Source organism: Corvus hawaiiensis, chromosome 1 (assembly GCF_020740725.1).
Source record: "Corvus hawaiiensis isolate bCorHaw1 chromosome 1, bCorHaw1.pri.cur, whole genome shotgun sequence".
NCBI classification, from domain to species: domain Eukaryota; kingdom Metazoa; phylum Chordata; class Aves; order Passeriformes; family Corvidae; genus Corvus; species Corvus hawaiiensis.
In genome coordinates, this window is record NC_063213.1 from 57,638,565 (window position 1) to 57,657,502 (window position 18,938).

An 18,938-nucleotide genomic window follows, 5' to 3' on the forward strand; every position below is an offset into this window, starting at 1 on the left:
GTGATCCACACTTAAGAATACACAAAACCCCCCCACAGCTCTGTCTCATTCCCAGTGTTGGGACAGGTGGTTGCGGGGCCCTGTACAGGGGCCTGGTGGGCCCGGCCCAGACCCTGCTCGGGCCAGGCCAGGCTGGGCCACGGTCATCCTGGAGCTGATGGGCCCTGTTCCACCCATGGAACGTTCCTCCTCCCCTTCCCCCCCCCACGGTCCTGCTATGGGCAGCCGGAGCGGCTCGGCTCCCCCTCTCCAGTGCGGCCAAGATTCAGCTGAAGCTGCACCGCTGTCCAGCAGAGATCATGTGACCGACAGCCATAAGCAAAATTCCAGCTGCAAGACCTAGGTGAGATTAACCCTTTTAGTGCTGTGAAGAGCTGAAAACCTGAGGGAAGAGAAAGAGGAGATGCTTAAAGCTGAAATTCTGTTGTAAAGCTATGATGTATCAGAGTACCCACTGTAATTTCATGAAGGCATGGGGGGTGGAGCGTTCAACTTGTACTTGTGAGCAAAAGCACCTGCGCTGAGATAGGCAGATGCTGAAGCAGCTGTAATTTAATGAGAAGTTTGAACAGGGAGAGATGGAAGCAATGAGGACTTTTGCTCCAAATGGAAAAAGAGAAAACCTCAGTTCCTAGAGATGCTCCCAGAGATAGTCCTAGAGATGAAGATGAGGAAGACCCTTTGCTCCCAGGGAAGGAGGAGGACCTCTGTTCCTAGAGATGAAATGCTCCCAGAGATGGGTGAAGAGAACTTTTATTTCTGAATGGCTCAACCTTAAAATTGTACCCCAAAAAACTTCAAGAGTGGACCCTCGAAAGCAGTTGTGGGAAAAGCTGCAAGCCGGGGGAAGGGACTCACATGCGAGCAGAGAACCAACCCGGGCGGCTGGCTTGTTGTGATAATGTTTTCATAGCATGGGCAAGAGAGACTCCTCTTCCTAAATGAACTGAACAAGGCTATTACAGAAGTGGTAAACAGACTGAACATCTCAAGGGTTGTCTTTCTACATTGTCAGTGGGAGAAGGGAGAAAGGTGGGGGGGGGGGAAGAAGTGTTCTGAAGGTGTGGTATGATTTTTTTTTTCTCCTTTTAGGTCTGTTAATAAACTTCTTTATATTCTTTCAAGTTTGGTGCCTGCTTTGCATTTCTCCTAATTCTTATCTCACAGAAGGTAAACAGTAATGAGTATTTTGGACCAAACCACTACACTAAATTGGTGTTTCTGCCCGGTTACAAACACAACCCGCTACACAGACCACCAAGGTTAAAGTTAAAAAACTCTGTCATGTTTTCATCTGACAGACATTAAAAAAAAAGGTAATTTGAAGGACCCTGAGAATTTAATGACTGCCATGTTTCCTTTCAGAGGCTATTCTGCTTTCAGCATTGAACTTATTACTGTAATGCATTTTGCAATGAAAGGTGCTACATGAAAATAAATTTCATTTTACTGTTTCAGGGTCAATGCTGAAACTAAACACTTCCGATAACCTCAGACATTTCACCAGTATTATTTTCCCAATGGAATCATCACCAACCTAGCAACACAAAGTTTCCATTTTCTGAGAACTCTCGGATCACTAACTGTTCATTCCTAATTTAGTCATGATACCTCATTCAAATGTCTTTTATTACGTTTGAAAAGGTCAATAGTGATCAATGGCAACAGTGTATCAGTTCCATGATCTCTCTTTAGGAAATATATGAAATTCAATCCCTTTTAGGTTAGGATTCAGTCATTCAGAAATGTACACCACCATGTAATTTTAATCACATTAATATTTTGACTTCTTTCAGTGCAAATTACTCATATGATTGAGCTAAACCATGTACAGGTGTTAAAATAACAACAAACCAGACATTACTGATACAGAGCTCAGTAACACCGATTGCACAGCTAGATTGCATACTCGACCAGCCAGAATTTGTACATTTAAATGGGCAACTGTAATTTTTGCCTCTGCACATTCATATTATGCACCGACTGGAAGATTTTTAACAAAAGGAACAAATGAGATCTTTGCAATCATGCAATTAAAACCTGTATCATGCACACCCACAAGAATTCAATTCAGGTTATGTGGGCACTCTCGAGCATTATCAGATGGCATTAGCTATTTGATCAGACTATAACTTTACATTATCTAACAATGAGAACAGACTTTTGTTATGAAATGCTGTCATCTCAAGGCACAGGAGCATGTTACAATGTCATTATTATACATTTAGGCTGTTAGGAGAGAATAAAGTATCCTTCCTTTCTTCCTGAGCACCACCTTGAGAGACTGCCTACCAGCCTAAACACTAAAATATTACTTGGATCAGTTGCTAGAAACCATTACTAAATGAGATTCTGAAACAGTCTCAATAGCCACCAAATGCCATGGGAACCAGAAGGTGCAACCTCCAGCAGGGTTGGTTCATTGTTGAAAAACAGCTAAGTGAATCCAGAAGAATGTGCCACTGCATGAAGCTTAATCTGTGTCTATACTTATCACGGACAGTACCATGATATAACATGTGTCTGGGAGCCAGAGTCTTAAACAACCTGTCAAAATAACCTTACTGGATATAAAATCTAGAAATTTGCATCAGTGTAATAAGAAAAATGTAAAATCCAGAAATTTGAAATTAGTATAATAGGGAAAACCATGTATTTTAGGGAGAAACATATTCTATACATCTAATTTCTCAACCAGTTATGAAGAATACAGCTAAATACAGCTGCTGATAAATGGGACTGCAAAATGTATTCATGTAAAGATATGCAAATAAGTACACTGACCATTACATAAAATTAAGTATCGAGGCTTTTCCTATGCTAATTCACTGTGTAAGTCAGGAGCAGGAGAATCACTGATTTTCAGAAAAGGAATTAAATTTTCATTACTGTTCCAATACCTGAGGTAAAAAAACATGTACTGTATCAAATGCTCTCCAGGCTGCTGCAGCTAAATACCCACACCTTCACAGTGTAGCACTTTTGTGTAAATACACAAGGTGAACAGTTTCTCCAGACAACATTTTGAAATGCTGTGTGCATTATCATGTAAAAATTAAGGCCTGCCCCCAAGAAACATACAAAACAATTCCATCTGTCTTAAGCAGAGATGTATTTAGAGTAATGCTAGCAACCACTGTACTTTATAAACACAGTATCTTACAGACTACAACACAATAATTGCTATTATACTGAAAATCTAACGATCTCTAAACTAATTTTTTTCTTTTAAATTACATGTTCTTGGACCCATCTGTGAAAACTGGGAGGTTAATTATGATAGTACATTGCATAATTCCACAGCTAAATGCTAAAGTAGTTCTACATAAATGCCATATGTTTGTCTTAGAAAAACTAAAAAGATTAATTAGGAGGCCAAGGCCAGTACTTTGGAAAGTAATACTCTCAACACAATTAGATCCTTACACTGCCTACTATGTAAATTGAAGTTTTAATTAAGAGGTAAAGCATTAGTCATGGAAAAATTTAAAAAAAAAATCCTACATTCTAAATTGCATGCACCAGACATTTTTTTTTTTTTTTACTGGCATTGCTTATAAAAAGACACTCTGCACAAGCCAATCACAAAAAAAAAAAAAAAAATTTAAGTTGATATATGTTTTTCATCAAGGAACTACCTGTTAAGCATTTCAGCCCTGTTCTTCTTCCCTACATTATTCTCACCTATTTAAAGTTACCTGATCACATCAATAAAGAAAAAGCTCCAATAAACAAACTGTAACTAGGAAGCAGAGTAAGTTTGAAAAACCAACTCAACAGCATAAGGTCCTTCAGAAGCCCTAGCAGCCACTTCTCCATCTCTGAATCTGCTTTAGCCCAGCTTTCCACTTTTAGCCCACTCCACTACAAAGTATCATCTCTTACAGCCATCACTCTCCTGAACAAAGTAAAGGGTTATTTTGGCCTGGTTCATAGATCACTGATGGTAAAGAGAGCATTTCCATAAAATTCAGTACACTCTGGACCATATCTAGAACATATAGTCACTTTACTCACCACATATTCAAACACAAGTGTCAAGGTCTCCTTGGTGTGAATGATATCATGAAGCAGCACAATGTTTGCATGTTTCAATCCTTTCAAAAGAGAAGCTGAAAAGAAAAACATACATGTTATCTTAAAAAGGATCCAAATATTTTATCTTGATTGGCTTTCTTTTTTTAGTAACTTAAATGAGCTTCATAACCTGACAACAAATAGTTGTACTTTAGTATCTTCTATGTTTATGAGTTCCAGTTTTTTAAGATCACACCTTCCCATTCAATGCTATTTTCTCCTCCTTGCTGGTCAAACTCAGCCTCACTCTGAGGCCAAAATGAGCTGGAGCAAGAGATGCTTTCTTTACACAGCCTCCTCTAAGTGAATCACTCATGTCTGAGCAACCAGACACCAAGGGCACTCCTACATTCAAAGAGATTTTTTTTTGTCTCAGACTAAAGTCAAGCATGTCTTTTCAAAACATAATCTTTCCTATCCAACACAACAGAGTTGCTGTCTAAATTAAGTGCAGCATCTGTCCTAAGAATAAGGTTTTAAGCAGTAATTCTCCTTTCTCTCAAACAACAGAAATTTAATGGAATCATTTGAATTAGCCCATAAAAATAAATACACGGTATTTTCTCACTATATTTTTTAATGGTACTAGCTCATGTTTTCAGAAAAGACGAAGACTTATCTAGTGAACTTTCAGGTAATCTCCTTCACTAATTTTTTTTACAACATAATACATATTTAATGTTCATTCCATATTACATATTTAATGTTCCACAAGACATGGCATATTTTAGCAATATATGCTGACAAGCCATGTGTTGTTACCAATGTCATTCTGTCATCGGTGCCTTGTCACCTCATGCATACATCTGAGCAGGACTATCAGTCACCCTAGCAAGTAAATAATAGATACAAAGACATGCAAATGAGTGGCATATTTCTAAACTCAATAATGGGGAACTATTTCCTGTCACCCTTCTACTTTTGTCAAAGAAAATAAATGAAAGACCAAATGTGTGTCTCAATCCTTTACTGTGCAAAATGGAAACTACAGAGCTTCCACAGCACTATTACCCCTTGCTGTCCTATTCAGGGTTTTCCATCAGGCTGAGGTAACTCCAGGGGTCATCTGGCTTTGAATTAAGATAAATATACATCATCTCTCACACTGGTCTTTAGGAGATCAATCTGACAAGTTAATCACTCTAGGAAGCAACACAAAAGCAACATGGCATCTGGCAGCATCAGTGTTCCTCCACAAACATCCTTAGCATCAAAACTTTGGAGTTCATCCTAGGCAGAAGGCAGGCAGCAAAGGGGAAAATACCATAAGGCTACTTCAAAGTGAGTATCATCACAGACATCATGATGACAGGACTGTAAACCTGCGAGGAAGCTCTATGACCAAGAATGAGGCAACCCTGCAACCTGGCTGAAGAGGTGAGAATAAAAATTTCAAAAGAGCTTGCTTTGGCCTGCACTCCATAGCTCGTGCTATTTAGAGAGCCAGCACTGAGGAATCTTTCCTGTGCTCTGATTTTGTTGCCACTGAGCTGTAAAACAGCTACTGCAATTACAAATAAGAATTCTAAACATTTGATCAGCAGATGTATAGCAACTTTTAACATTCCACAAATTAAATAGAGGCCTTTTTCGGAAAGGAAGAGCTGTGTGCAATTTTCATGGGATCCTCATCTTAGAAGTTGGAGAATTTCTTGGAACTAAAGCTCAGAGAGATTTGGATATGTTGGGGTGTTTTTAGACAGTGATGAGAAAAGGGTATGGCTACAAACAAAAGATAAAGAGCAACTGTTTTGAAAGGTACCTTCTAGCAGAAACAAGAACTCTTAACCTGGGGAAACCCTCAGAAGAGTTCACCTGAAGTAACTGAGGTTTTACCAGCTCTTTCCTCAAACCTTATTGAACGAGCATACATTCACAGACACTGGGAACATAAAAACTGCCTCCTAGCAGAGCCTGTGTCGACCTGTAATAGTATTTATGACCTCTGACAGCTTTTGCTGTTCAGATCACCTGAGGCCTTAGTTCCTCTAGTTAGCCATTACTTTGTTGCTAGAACCTCTATATGGGTCATTAAAGCTTAAACAGTATCTTGAAAGCAGCTTACCTCAAGGTCTTTGCAAATACTGTCTTTCCCCTTCAGTCCCCTCCCCCACTCTTATTTATCTTCTCTAATATCCAATTCTCCCCTTTTACAGCCTCAATTATCAGCATCTGCCATATATTACAAGAACTACAAAATATCACCTGCAGGGAGAAATTTCTGTCTTCTCCATTAGTCCAACTGAAATACAGTAGGTAAAATAGCACAGAGAGCAAAATCATCTTAATTGCACTAATTTTACACTGCAGAAATAAGCAATTACACTATCAGTTTATATTGTGAGAAAACAAATGTAACTAGTGAAAATAAGAGAATTACCCCACATGCTCTTCTATCATGACTTACCATTAAGATTGCCTGTCTTGTGAAAATACTGTTTTGTTTCTTAAAAAAAAAACGGAGGGGGGGGGGGGGGGGAGTTAAAAAGAGAAAAAAAAAAAGTTGTCTGAAATAGGAAAGCTGTTTCTTCTTCCACAGAGTACTTTAAAAACAAAATGAAATATGAACCATCATATGGAGGGGTTTTTTTCCCCCAGAAAAACAGCTTTTCAGAACAAATGACCTATACACCTCCTCTTTTGGGCAAGTTTTTACTCGAAGGGGATAGAACTTTGGATGAACTCCACTAATTCAAAGACAAAACCCAGAAATTCATATCCAAAAGAATAAAAAAGAGTCCAGAGAATCTGTCAGCATCAGCTTGAGACAAGGCTGACTTTACCTTTGAACCTGCCAATGCAGCTGCTACTGGAGCTCAGTGAGAAGTCAGGTGCTGCTGTGCCTGGTGTTACTTCCAGAACAAAATAATTCTGTCAGTGAAGGCCATCTCCATCCAGTGATTATCACACACGGATTTCACACAGAGTTGTTTTCTTTTAAGATAAAAACCTAAAATGTTGTTGAAAAAGCATTGCAACAACTCACAAAAGTGGTACTAGTACTCACTGTATTCTTGACACGTATTTTTAATAACAAAATTATACAATCCTGCTTCAAAAGTACTAGCACTCTTTTTTTACCCTTGGTATGAAATGTAAGATAAACAGATGGCAGCACTTTTAATTAATTTCTCCAAAGAGTTCTCAGGAGGAACAGCAGCAAGGAATGTTAAAATGCATTTTTAAAACACTTTGGACAAAGTATTACATGGGTTTGAATGGCCAGGTGCTTTTCTGTCACCTATGCTTGCACAGTCCCACACAGCAAATTCTAACAGTAAAAACCAGGGAAGGCAAATTGTTAACATACTTCAACAATTAACAACATCCCAGATGATAATTTCTGTGACTTTTACACAAGCTCATGATCCGAGTCGCTAAATGTACCAACACTCCACACTCTCCATCAAGGGCTAATAACCATATTTGCATACTTAAAGGAAACACATTGCATTTGCTTGAATAACCATCACAAACTACGCCTCCAACAAGGGGATGCTCTCATCTATTATGAGCTCCTGGCAAGCTGCCATATCGCTTGTGTTGGTCAAGGAGGTTTTTGCTGTTCCCAGATGAGCTGGATTCTAAAGTACACTCACTCCACAAGCAAGGCAAGCCAGATGGACTACAGCCAACTCTCACCCAAAACCTGAGTAGCATCAGTAAATCAGTGCTTTGCTCCCTGCAGGGTTTACAGCATCAGCTCAAGCCTGACACTCCATTAACAAAGCCTTGTGACTTTTAAATCAGCCTCAGCTTGGAAGTGTTTTGAAAAAGGCTATTCCTGTATCTCATAAAATAACATTTCACAGCTGTATTATAAATTCAACAAAAGTAACTATTACTATTGACTCCCAGGTCACATGGAAGAACTTTGCACTAGCAAAGATAGTAGTTTTGGACGTGGCAAGTACATTAAAGTCGAATATTAATTACGGTCATTTGATCATCCATTCAGTCTTTCAGTTCCTGACTATCATTTTATTCTCACTTTGTGAAAAATCACAAATCTTCACTGTGGCCCTAGACAGAAGAATAACCCATGATTTTCAAACTGGCTGGTATTTCAGTGACACGGAAGCTTTTCTCAGCAGCGGCAGAACTCAGCCTCATGCTGATCATATGCACCATAATGTACAACTGCTGCTGATGCTCTCTCATATTTCCACAAAGGCTGTGATACTCTCAACATTTTCCTAAAAAGTATAGATATAAAAACACTTGCTTTCCTCAGTAGCTGGAGTGTCCTCTGGGATCACCATGCACCAGTGCTAACTATTGCTCATGCTGCTACTCACATGCAGCGCCCACCATTTCTTACTGCCACTCCAGGAGGATTTCTCTCATCAGGAGACTTTAGAAGACTGCACACCATGGAAGCTTGCAGTTCTCTAATACTGTTAATGCAACTGTGCATCTCTGCTTCCCTGTTGTATTTTTGAGACGCCAAAGCACACACATTCTAGTCAGTAACACAAATCTCTGAAAGCAAGTAAGCTGCTGTGCTTCAGAGCCAAAAAACTTATCTTTAAAATTCTGCAGCTTGTCACACTCTGCAGACACAACGGTGCTCTCTGTCAGAGTGCCAGCTTCCTTGCATACACAGTTGGGATCTGTCTCTGAGCTCCCTGGAAAGGCATCTTTAGTGAGAAAACATTCATGGCATTTTTTTCTTATAATCATGTTTTCTGAACAAACACACTCAAATGCGTCTTATTGCCTGCACAAACTACAGTTCTGCTTCCCTCTCAGCAACTTATGTTTCAATCTATGTATCTTTCATAGCAATTTTTTAAATTTGGCCTGAGAGCACAACGGCCCTTATGCTTCTCATCCACTTCCCACACAGCAGGGATTTCTGTGTGCAAAACGTTACTTAGAATTCTACCACAGAGACAGGAATTCGGCACTCTGTTGGTTTTGCAGCAATAAATGTGCAGTAATTTCCTCCTCACAAATGCAGTCCCCAAATCTACTCTTTGCTATTTTCCAGTTCACCCATCTGAAATGATTTCCTACGAGCAAATAGCTTTGCTTTCCTAGAACCCTAACATAACAAAATTCAATTCAGTGAAATCTGTGCATCCTAGGTAAGATCACACCAACTAGAAACTTCCCATCTTCTCACCACAGGATATATTCTGCAGAATGATCATTATTTATAGCACATATATAATCCCAAGTAATTGATTTTAGAGCTGCATACCTATAAATGCACAGAATTGGTCAGCTTCCACTCTGATCTTAGCAGACACAATGCAATAAAGATATATAGGTCACTCTTCAGCTTGGGAAACTTTCTAGGAGGAAGTTTCATAACAAATTGCAAAAGAATTTGTGAGCTACAGAAAGAAGAAAAAGCAGAACAGAAAACTTTAGATGGGTTATTACATAAGCTTAGCTCAATTACCCTCTTTACAGCTAATTCCAACCTCATGAAAGTCTTTTCTAGATTTAACAAATGGTCCTTATTCTAGTTTTCATTAAGTCAAAAAAATGACAATCTACCATTAAGGAAGCAAACAGTGTTTCACATGCTTGCAAGAAAGGAGTTGGTAGTCCTTCAACTGTAAGTTGCTTTGCTGGAGGGACTACATGGATCAAATTAGCTTCAACTACCCCCTAAGCCTCAATTCAGGCTTAGGGTGACTTCAACTTTTAACCAAATGCTTCTTTCATTTGTGAAATTTCTGCTTGCTGCTCCTTCTTGAAAGTATAGTACGCTATTAGAGAAGAAATACAGAAAAAGGGTGCGTGTAACAACACATAGGCACCTTCAAAGGCTCTTGTTACAGCTGTAGTTCCCTAAGCAAAAGGCAAGTCACAAACCTGCTAAAATCTCTTTGCCTATTGAACTGGAACAGAACACTGGAAGGACTGATCAAATAAGCTCTGAAAAGCACTACAATATATTATTCTAACAGTTATGCAGAAGACTGCTGCCAGATGACATGAATGTCTCTTTCATTACATTCTAGATATAAATTTATGCATTGTGTATTGTTCTCAATGCTCCTCCAACACAAGTACAGATGGAGGTTAAAAATAATGAGACATCATCCTATTAAAGCCAGACTCTTTTGGAAAGCAATTGCAATCTGCTACTCCTATCTTGTAGCAGCCAGTCATACTTTGCCTTCCCCATCCATTTCAGTATTCAAGAGGAGGAAACTGTGTAAACCGAAAATATGCAGTGTGTACAGAAAACAACTCTATAATGCAGGTAGCATGTGAAAGCAGGAACATTTCTATTACTTTTTTATGCACACATAGCATGACTGGGACTAATAACACAATCTATTTATAAAACCATCACTGGCTGGTTTTAGCCTTGTTATCGTGATGAATTTCAGACACTGTCTTCACATAAATATCTATCTACCTTAGGATTACTTTGGAAGTTTTCAGCCTAAACAGTTCCTCCTATCTCCCAAAAAAACAGGCTTTAGTAACAAATTCTGCAACCCACTGAGTAACTTTCCCTTTGGAAAAAAAAGCAAACCCCCTCAACCCTGTGTTTTGGAGTAGATACTCAAAATCCGGGAACAAAGAGGCCTTTAAAATAGGAATACACACTTTGCCATCTCCATGAAAATACTCTAAATTTGGTAAAGTTAAAGCTTTGGAAATTGTTTCTTTGGGTCAGCCTGACTTCCAGAAGCGTGAAAGAAAGGAGGAATACCAAAAAGGGGAGATGGCAGGAATGGCTGTAATCCACAGTGGAACCTAGGACAGATGCATAAAGAGAAAGAAAAGCCAGAGGACAAAAGAACATCCTTCACAGATGGAAAAATGCAGGAAGTGGAAAGTAAGAGCACACAGACAAGACAGAAAAGGGACAGGACACAGAGCATGGGGTTGGCAAATACTCACATTTTGGGGGATGTACCCAAGAGCCTGCAGACACTAACATATATTCTCCACTGATGTCCATACAAGAACCCAAGATTCCCACCACTTTCAGCAGGAATCAAAGTATCTGGCAGTTTTCCTCATTCTCCTGCAATTTCAGCCTACAGAGAGAAGCACCCTTCAAACTACCAGGTGACATTTCCGTTCAAGCAGGATGTGTTCATATGAGAGCTAGCAAATACAATGAAACATTGGAGTGCACACCCAACACTAGAAAATGGAATATAGATTTCCACTTGCTTTTTCAAACACTTGCAACATTATTTAAACAAAAATCCAAATTGCAATAAGGAATGCCAGGCCAAGTGCTCAAAACAGGGATAGACTACAATTACAGGGGTTGCCGCAATGCGAACTCTGAGATACACGTTCCTGATGTCACTACCATGAGACAGGCCAGAGCTTCAGTTCACAGCTGCTTCACATCTATCTTGCATTTATCTCACACTTTGACAACCTGCAAATTCACAGCCTAACTTATCCTGCAGTGGCCAACTTGTGTGCTTGTACCCATTAACTGTTCTCGGGTCTTTAATTTTTTTTCACAGATAGAATAAGCAGTGGAAGGATCTTGCCCACTCATCAGAGAAGCTGAAAACTCTACCAGGTCCAAGTCAGAAAAAAATCAGCCTGATCTTTACCCCTACCTTACCACTGACTAAGCATCACTTTAAGTCACTCAAGATGGTAACATTACCGTGTCCCTCATTTTCTGAGCGTTTCAATTTTTGATCTTCATTCACATTTATCAGAACCACAAAGTGCATACAATTATTACAGAACCCCAAGCAACCCTGTACACTGATATTACCCAATGTTATGCAAGTACTTTGAAAGTAATTTCAAAATAATCATCTAAAATAAAAAAAAAAAAAATAAACTCAGTTGCCTACCAGCATACTTGAGCCACTACTTACAAATGAGGAATTCTACAGAAAAGCTATTTTAGAAAAAAATTACTTGTGCTCTATTTCTCAGTGGGCCATTTCCTTCAGAAAAAAAAAAACCTGCACGAAAAGCAGACTCATTTGTCAGCACACACTTCAGGCGGCAGAAAAAAAAGGCTTGTGGCATATGTCTTGCTATTTTTCAAAAAGGGAGCGAGACAGGAGTCTTTAAAAGATCATGTCAATTTTCTTCTTCTGGGTGGGTGAGGCTCAACATGCCTCTTTGCCCATAAGTGGAAAATAAAGCTGGAATGCTCATAGCATTGCTGTGTCTCTTGTGGAATGGTTTAGATGTTAAAGAAAGGCAGACTCAGTAGAAAGCTAGCAAACAATTAATTTTACAACTCTTTTAGTAAACAAAATCAATCACAGTGAAAATAAGGCATACTGTTCTGTAACTGAAAAGAGAAAAACATGGAGTGTGTACAGGAAAAGAACAAAGATTTCATAATAAAGCAAATGAAATCCAGTCACTGTGTAACTTACCCTAAAAAACAACTCAAAACAATGAACTAATTAGGCTTTTAAGCATCATTAGAATACGAATAATATCTAGAACACTTAAAAACATTTTTAGGGATCAGAAATAACCTTAATTCAGGCTAGATCTCTTTGATGCCTTTTATAAGATTTGTAATTGATTTTTCTTTCCCATCCCAAAATACGTTAAGCATGCAGACTACAAAATGGCAATTTTCCCTCAGGTAACTTGTAAACTAATTTCTACCATGAAATAAAGCAATAAAGTGATGAAGCAAGCTTGCAGACACTATAGCAGAAAAACCCAGTGAAAGGTTTTGAAACCCAGTCTTTTCCAGACTAAATTAGTTGAAAGAGATTATATTGGTAATGGACAGCCATGCTTTACCATGACCAGCAAAGCCCTTTGGTGCCAACACTGCTGGACATCCATTTTGCAAGCACATAATCTGAAAATACGTTTTAAGTGTTCTTTCCACATGTGAAGGCCCTATCAATTCACAAGGAACAGATATACTGTCCTCCTTCTGCCTTTGCCCTGTGGTCTCCAGGTATTGTCTTGATTCTCACCCCATCATTGAATTGTCATTTACTCTTACAGTTCATAGTACCCATCAGCAATGTTAGTTGAATTTAAGGTGCAAGCAACGGAGGGGAAACAGAAGAACTGGGAGTCCCAGGATTTTTGCTTTATTCACCCCAGAATGTAACTATATCCAAATCAGTATGACTGCAAAATTTATAGGTTTACATTTAAGTGACAGCGAAGACCTGTTATTATCATGTCACTCTCTAGAGCAGCATGTGCTTAATGAAAGGTTGGGGACATTGTTCAACTTGGAAATATGTTTTGTACAGGACAAAAAAATTTCATTTAAGCCAAAGACAGTAAGCCTTGTATGTTTCTTTAAAAAGCAGCTGGCCCCCTCATAGAGCACAGGAGAGGTGCTAGAACAGAAAAGATGAGCTGAAGGGATGTCTCAGCTTCATGGAGTTGACAGCCATAGCTGACAGTGACAGGGTGATGCAAAAGTTAAGTGATGCTCAGAGGAGACCTCGTTGAGGTAAGGTAGTCATTTCTATCCTCCTACTTTTGCTAAAAACATACCCATAATTTTCAAGTACAGATTCAAAATTACCTGTGTAGATGCATAACATGAATCAAACCACGGATCTAAATCATACTGGAAGCCATTCTGAGCAATGACATAATTAAAGCACTCCTAAGAAATGTGAGAAAACACATTAAAAGGATCTCTGAGCATAACCCATTAACACCACAGGTGGTAAGAATTTTTTTTTAAAGGCCATCTTAACAGCTTGTCTGTCTACTACATACAGATATAAAACATCCAGCCCCCTTGAAAATATACTCAGTTCTTCAATCCTGTTGTGTCATTCATCAATTATAATTACAGCAATTTACTGTTTGCTTTTCCAGATAAAATTCTTTTTATAGAATCATAGTAATTAACAATGACAGTAGCAAAATTGATAGCCCTGCTTCTTAAAGTACCCGTTCCTCTAAGATGACACTACTCCCTTAACAGACTTTAAACAAATGTCCTCATCTTTTCCAATTTGTGTCTAACAGTGTTTGTTCCAGTTAAAACGGGTCAGCTCTTTTCCAAGAGAGAACTAGAGAACAAATATGCTTTTTAATGTTGCTGACCTTTTTTTTCAAACAGTTCTCTGAACTCATTCATTGAAAGGTGGCCTTCAAAAGTTAGACTTCAGGTCAAGGAAGTGCTTTTTCTAGTTTCTGTGAAAATTTGTCCAATTTCTCAAAGTTTACATCTAGTCAATGGAAAATTGTACTTTAAAGCTGCACTTAAGCAGCTAAAATCTCCCAGAGAATCCATCCTCCCTGAGCATGCTTAAACACTCGGGTATTTGGCAGAAACAGAAGTCTGAGCCAAGAAGTCTGGAATACAACACCAGTTATAGATAAGACAGTGTCATCAGGAGAACAGTTCTAACAGTTTCCCCAAAATCACAGTCACAAACCTGGTTTTGGCTGAATGCATCTCCAAGTCCTGTGCTCCACTTCTGCTCCCCCCTCTTCACCCCTGCTAATGAAAAAAAGGGTGGGAAATGCTAGCCCTGTCCAATTAGATTCCCCACTCTCCATGCCATAGGCTCCTGGCTGAGGCCAGCCAAAGTCATCAACCCTTCCCATCTTCCTATTACTGCTTTCTACCCTGGTGGTGCTTTGAATGGCCCTGAATTTGCATTCTTCCAAACCCACCATGATAGTTGGTGTGATCCTCATGCCAACATCTATTCTTAACCTCCATTTCTCCTAGTTCTCCTCCCTCTCACTGCCCAGGTATGGACAGTGCCAAGCATTCAGTGGGGCAGTCTTCTCCAGGCTGCCAGAGCACGTCAGAAAGGGAAACAAGAAGGCTAGAGGGAATACAGAAGGGAAACAGGGACAAAAATGCATGGATAATGCATATAAGAGTTTATAACTCTGTCAGTATGAGAGAAAAAAATCCAAAACCAAAGCTAAATACAAAGGGGGAGGTTTAAACCCATGCAATGAAAATTTATCACCTAAAAAGCAAGTTTCACAAGCTCAGGACAAGCTAACAAGCCAAAATCCAAGAGCTTAAATCTTGGTTCATCATCCCACATAGTACCTGAGCCTAGAGATAAAGATGATTCTTTAGTTGTCTCTTTAAATCCTTCTTGCTTATTGTTACAGCTAAACAAAAAAGTGACTTGCTAACCAAACACGAGGCATGAAGGTTCTTGTTCCTGAGGAGAAACAGAACAGAAAAGAAGCAGGGCACCTTAAGCAGCAGGATTTAGAAGGAGCACAACAACATGCCTAGATTGTATTTCTCTGTAATTTCCATTTTCAGTTAGAAAGACAAAGCAAATAAAATACTAACAGAGTGGCTGAATCAATAAGTGTAGCTGAAACTCCTCCTAATGAGCTCCTTTTTACTTCCAAAACCCAAGCAAGGAGAAACATCAAACTTTAGCTGTTAACTTGATTTGACCAAGCACAAACTGGACTAGACCACTCAATGTACGAGTATGTTGCCAGTATGGGACCCGAACACCACAAAATTACAGGATATAATCTCCTTATAAATGTAGCACTATCACACGGTCAAAGATGAAACACTATCATGTAACCAACTGATCCCAAACAAACTTGCCCAGCACAAACAAAAGACTCTCCAGGGCAGTGCAACTGCACTATAGTCTAAGTTCAGTGCAAGCAACAATTTCATGCACATAAGACCAAGGTTCAGGAAAATGGCAAAGCCATAATTGCTTTGAAGCAGTTTCTCAACTCCTGAAAGTCTTTGGAATGTTTTGTTTCTCTAAAGAATCCTTTTCCAAGCAACTCTTGAAGATAGCTGATCTGCGACAGTATTTTGAGATACTGCAAAAGGGCAAACACATTTTTAGTTTCTACAACTAAAGTGAGAACATCTTAGTATGCTGGAAAACACAGCTCAAGCACTGTAAAGTCCTTGGAGCTCTTTACTAGTGATTTGCTGCCTCATCACCTCATGTAAAATCAGAGAATGACTTCAACGAAGCCACCAAATTTTTATGGGCCCAGTTTTTCTCCCAAATGAACACCCTCTGACCTAAGAAATGATCACAGAAATTAGGACAGAAGCAAGTACTCATAGGCACTAACGAATTTTTTTCCTCCTTCATCATGGCTAGTTAGTGTGTATGTTATATCAGACATTCTGCAACAGTAAACTGCACCTCTAAGGGAAATTGATAAATGAGGAATACTAAATCCCTGTTCCAACACATGCCAGAAAGCCTTGGCTAAAAATTAAGAACTGATTACATGGAGAACTCTGAGAGCACATTCCAGTTCAGATACTGATATTAAAATAGTGGCAGCCAAAGTGCTAACATTCACAAGGCCGAACATCCTTCCTAAATTCACAACACAATTCAATATTTCAAATAGCACCAGCCTTATGAAAGCAGAACAGAAATATTCCAAAACAAAAAGAAAAGGATCGATCAGTCGATGAAACAGGTACAGGAATACTACTCATTTATTTCTAATTAAGGCTCAGTACCCCAGTGATGACAAATCACAGACTCTGTGAGGTCCATCAAAATGCCTCTCCCCCAGCTGGTTCTGAAACTTACAAATGACAGTCTGATAATATTTGAAACAAACTGACAAGATTTCCACAGATAAACAAACCTGGTCTGAGGCAGTAAAACACATTCCTCTCCCAAAGTTCTCTGACCACAATAAACTGTGTCTAAAATATTAAGAACCATTTACCTGAGAAGAAACTACAGTTGTGTATCCATATCTTGAAGGTATATTTAATGTTAACTAAACAATGAGTGCTACACATCATAGGAAACACAGCGATGTCTTTGTCATTAAGGGGTATATGATTATCCGCAGGTATTTTTCCAACATTTTTTTGGGCTTTAACAATTGCTGTCAATAAAACCTTGTCCTTGTATACAGTTTGGCTTTCATTTCACTTGAGGAGCTTTTATAAACTTGTTTACATAATTCTCAAAGATGCAGATTTATAACTGTCAGTGATTTTACAAGGTTAATGGCCTCTGTAATTAAAACAAATGAATGAGAAACTCAGCTACTCTAAATTTATGTGCTTCAGTCAACCAGAAAAACAGCAAACTCTGCAAAGAACATGGATGTATGAACCAGAGTAAAACTCACCTTTTGCTGACTGCTCCAAAGCAATGTACAGCAAGGGAGATACTTCTATTACTGATGCACTTAGACTCTGGGGTATTTTGAAACATAAAATTCTAGGAATAGAGATTAATGGAATTTCTAGTCTAATTTCCAGATCTAGATGCATCTGAGACATACTTTTACTCCAGAGGTGTAATTTGAATTTAACAAACAACAAACACACACGCCAGAATAGAAGTTTGTATTGTATGATACTGAAGGCTCAAAATACAGATTGTCTTTTCAGGAGCATATCTATTATTGAAGATAGTTTTAAATTACTTTAAACCTCACTTTCTTTAATTTTTTTATTTAGACCTCAAGCTTTTAATTAGTATATTTTTAAATAGGTTAATTTAATCCATATCACACCTCGACAATTTTATAGTGAATTAATTGACATACATTAGCAAGCAGAAAGCTAGATCACACCATACTCTTTTTTTTTTAGGTCATATAATCTGAAACTGTAATAATTATAACCAAATTTCTTTGCGGAACTAAAACTTCTGCCATCCAAATTTCACTAAAGAACTTGATTCCACAGCAATAACAGATCAGAAATTCAGTCTAGAAAATATGAAAGGGATAAAATCTCCTGATGTTTAAGGTGGCTTTTTTAAGGTTCAAAGGTTTCCTATGGCCTTAGAGAGGTTAGAAGTTGCTTTGTGTTCTTGAACTGTGATCAGGAGTTATTCACATGTAATTGAATGTGACATTCTACCTTCTTGTCCACAGCCATAAAAATGGATGACAAACATGAATGCAAGGCTGATGGCAAGATGGGACTATTATTAATGCAATTCATAAGCACCTTGGACTTCTGGCAGAAATCTGACAGAAAGGTGTTAAAGTCTTGAACACACTATCCACAGATATACTTTTATAGGTTATTTAATTTGACATCCTTAGCACAAGAAGCCATTTCCAAGCTCATAAATTTTTACTGAGCATATCTTCAGAAAGACATCTCTTGTCTTGCAATAACCCTGCAGCACAAGTGCCCCCAAACTTCATGCACATTTGGAAGAGTAGGAAGTCCATCTAATCCTTGCACTGATAACTTAAGCAAAGCCTGTTTAATCAGACTTTTAATGGAGACTATACATTTCTCCAAAACCTTTTCTTTTGCTTTTACATAGATTTGTACTAATTTGTGCAAGCAAGACTGAGAGCAGCATACAGACACACATCAATGCGATCACTTGAATTCTGTTTGTGAGCCACAGCTACAACCCTTAGCTTCTCCACTGGCATGCAAAATAAAGCATTTTTGATTATGCAAATAGTCCTCTGCTTTGTGAATAGGGCCTCAAGTGATTCAAATGCTGATTCTGTTAGAAACCTTGATGCAAAGCCAGTATTTCAACCATGTCAGCTTTATAACCAAGACTTTCTGAGAAATACGTAATTGCAAATTGAAAAATATCTTTTAGAACTAGAAATACATAGAGATAAAGTAACCTGGAGAAGTGGGAAAGTTCTTTACAGCTTTCTGTCAATGGGCCTGCAACCTGCTGCATTTTGCTTTGAGTTAGATGCCCCTTCAGGAAGTGTCAGTTTCCTAACACTGGCAATGTAGGCACTGCTGCACTGAGAAAACCAGAAATGAAACAACAAAAGTAAATTTTTATCTTGTCCAGAGAATAATGTGCTAAATATTTGGGGGTTATGTCTTCTTGTTTGCTTAATAAAACCTTTGCACAATCCAGTGAGTGCCTGTATGAAAATGTTTTTGCCATTATTAAACACATTTTTGAGCCCTCACAGCACAAAAAAGAGCAAGCATGCATCCTGGATTTCAAAGA

General features: G+C 38.6%; 1 protein-coding gene across 6 annotated transcripts in view; it reads right to left on the reverse strand.

The window, feature by feature from the left end:
* CDK14 (cyclin dependent kinase 14) overlaps window positions 1-18,938 on the reverse strand; it is a 319,708-nt gene that overhangs the window by 181,835 nt on the left and 118,935 nt on the right. For all 6 annotated transcript variants that reach the window (XM_048305926.1, XM_048305957.1, XM_048305962.1 and 3 more), the window contains one exon: window positions 4,018-4,112. In XM_048305926.1, the coding sequence (XP_048161883.1) occupies window positions 4,018-4,112 (95 nt within the window). The remainder of the gene's footprint in view (window positions 1-4,017; window positions 4,113-18,938) is intronic.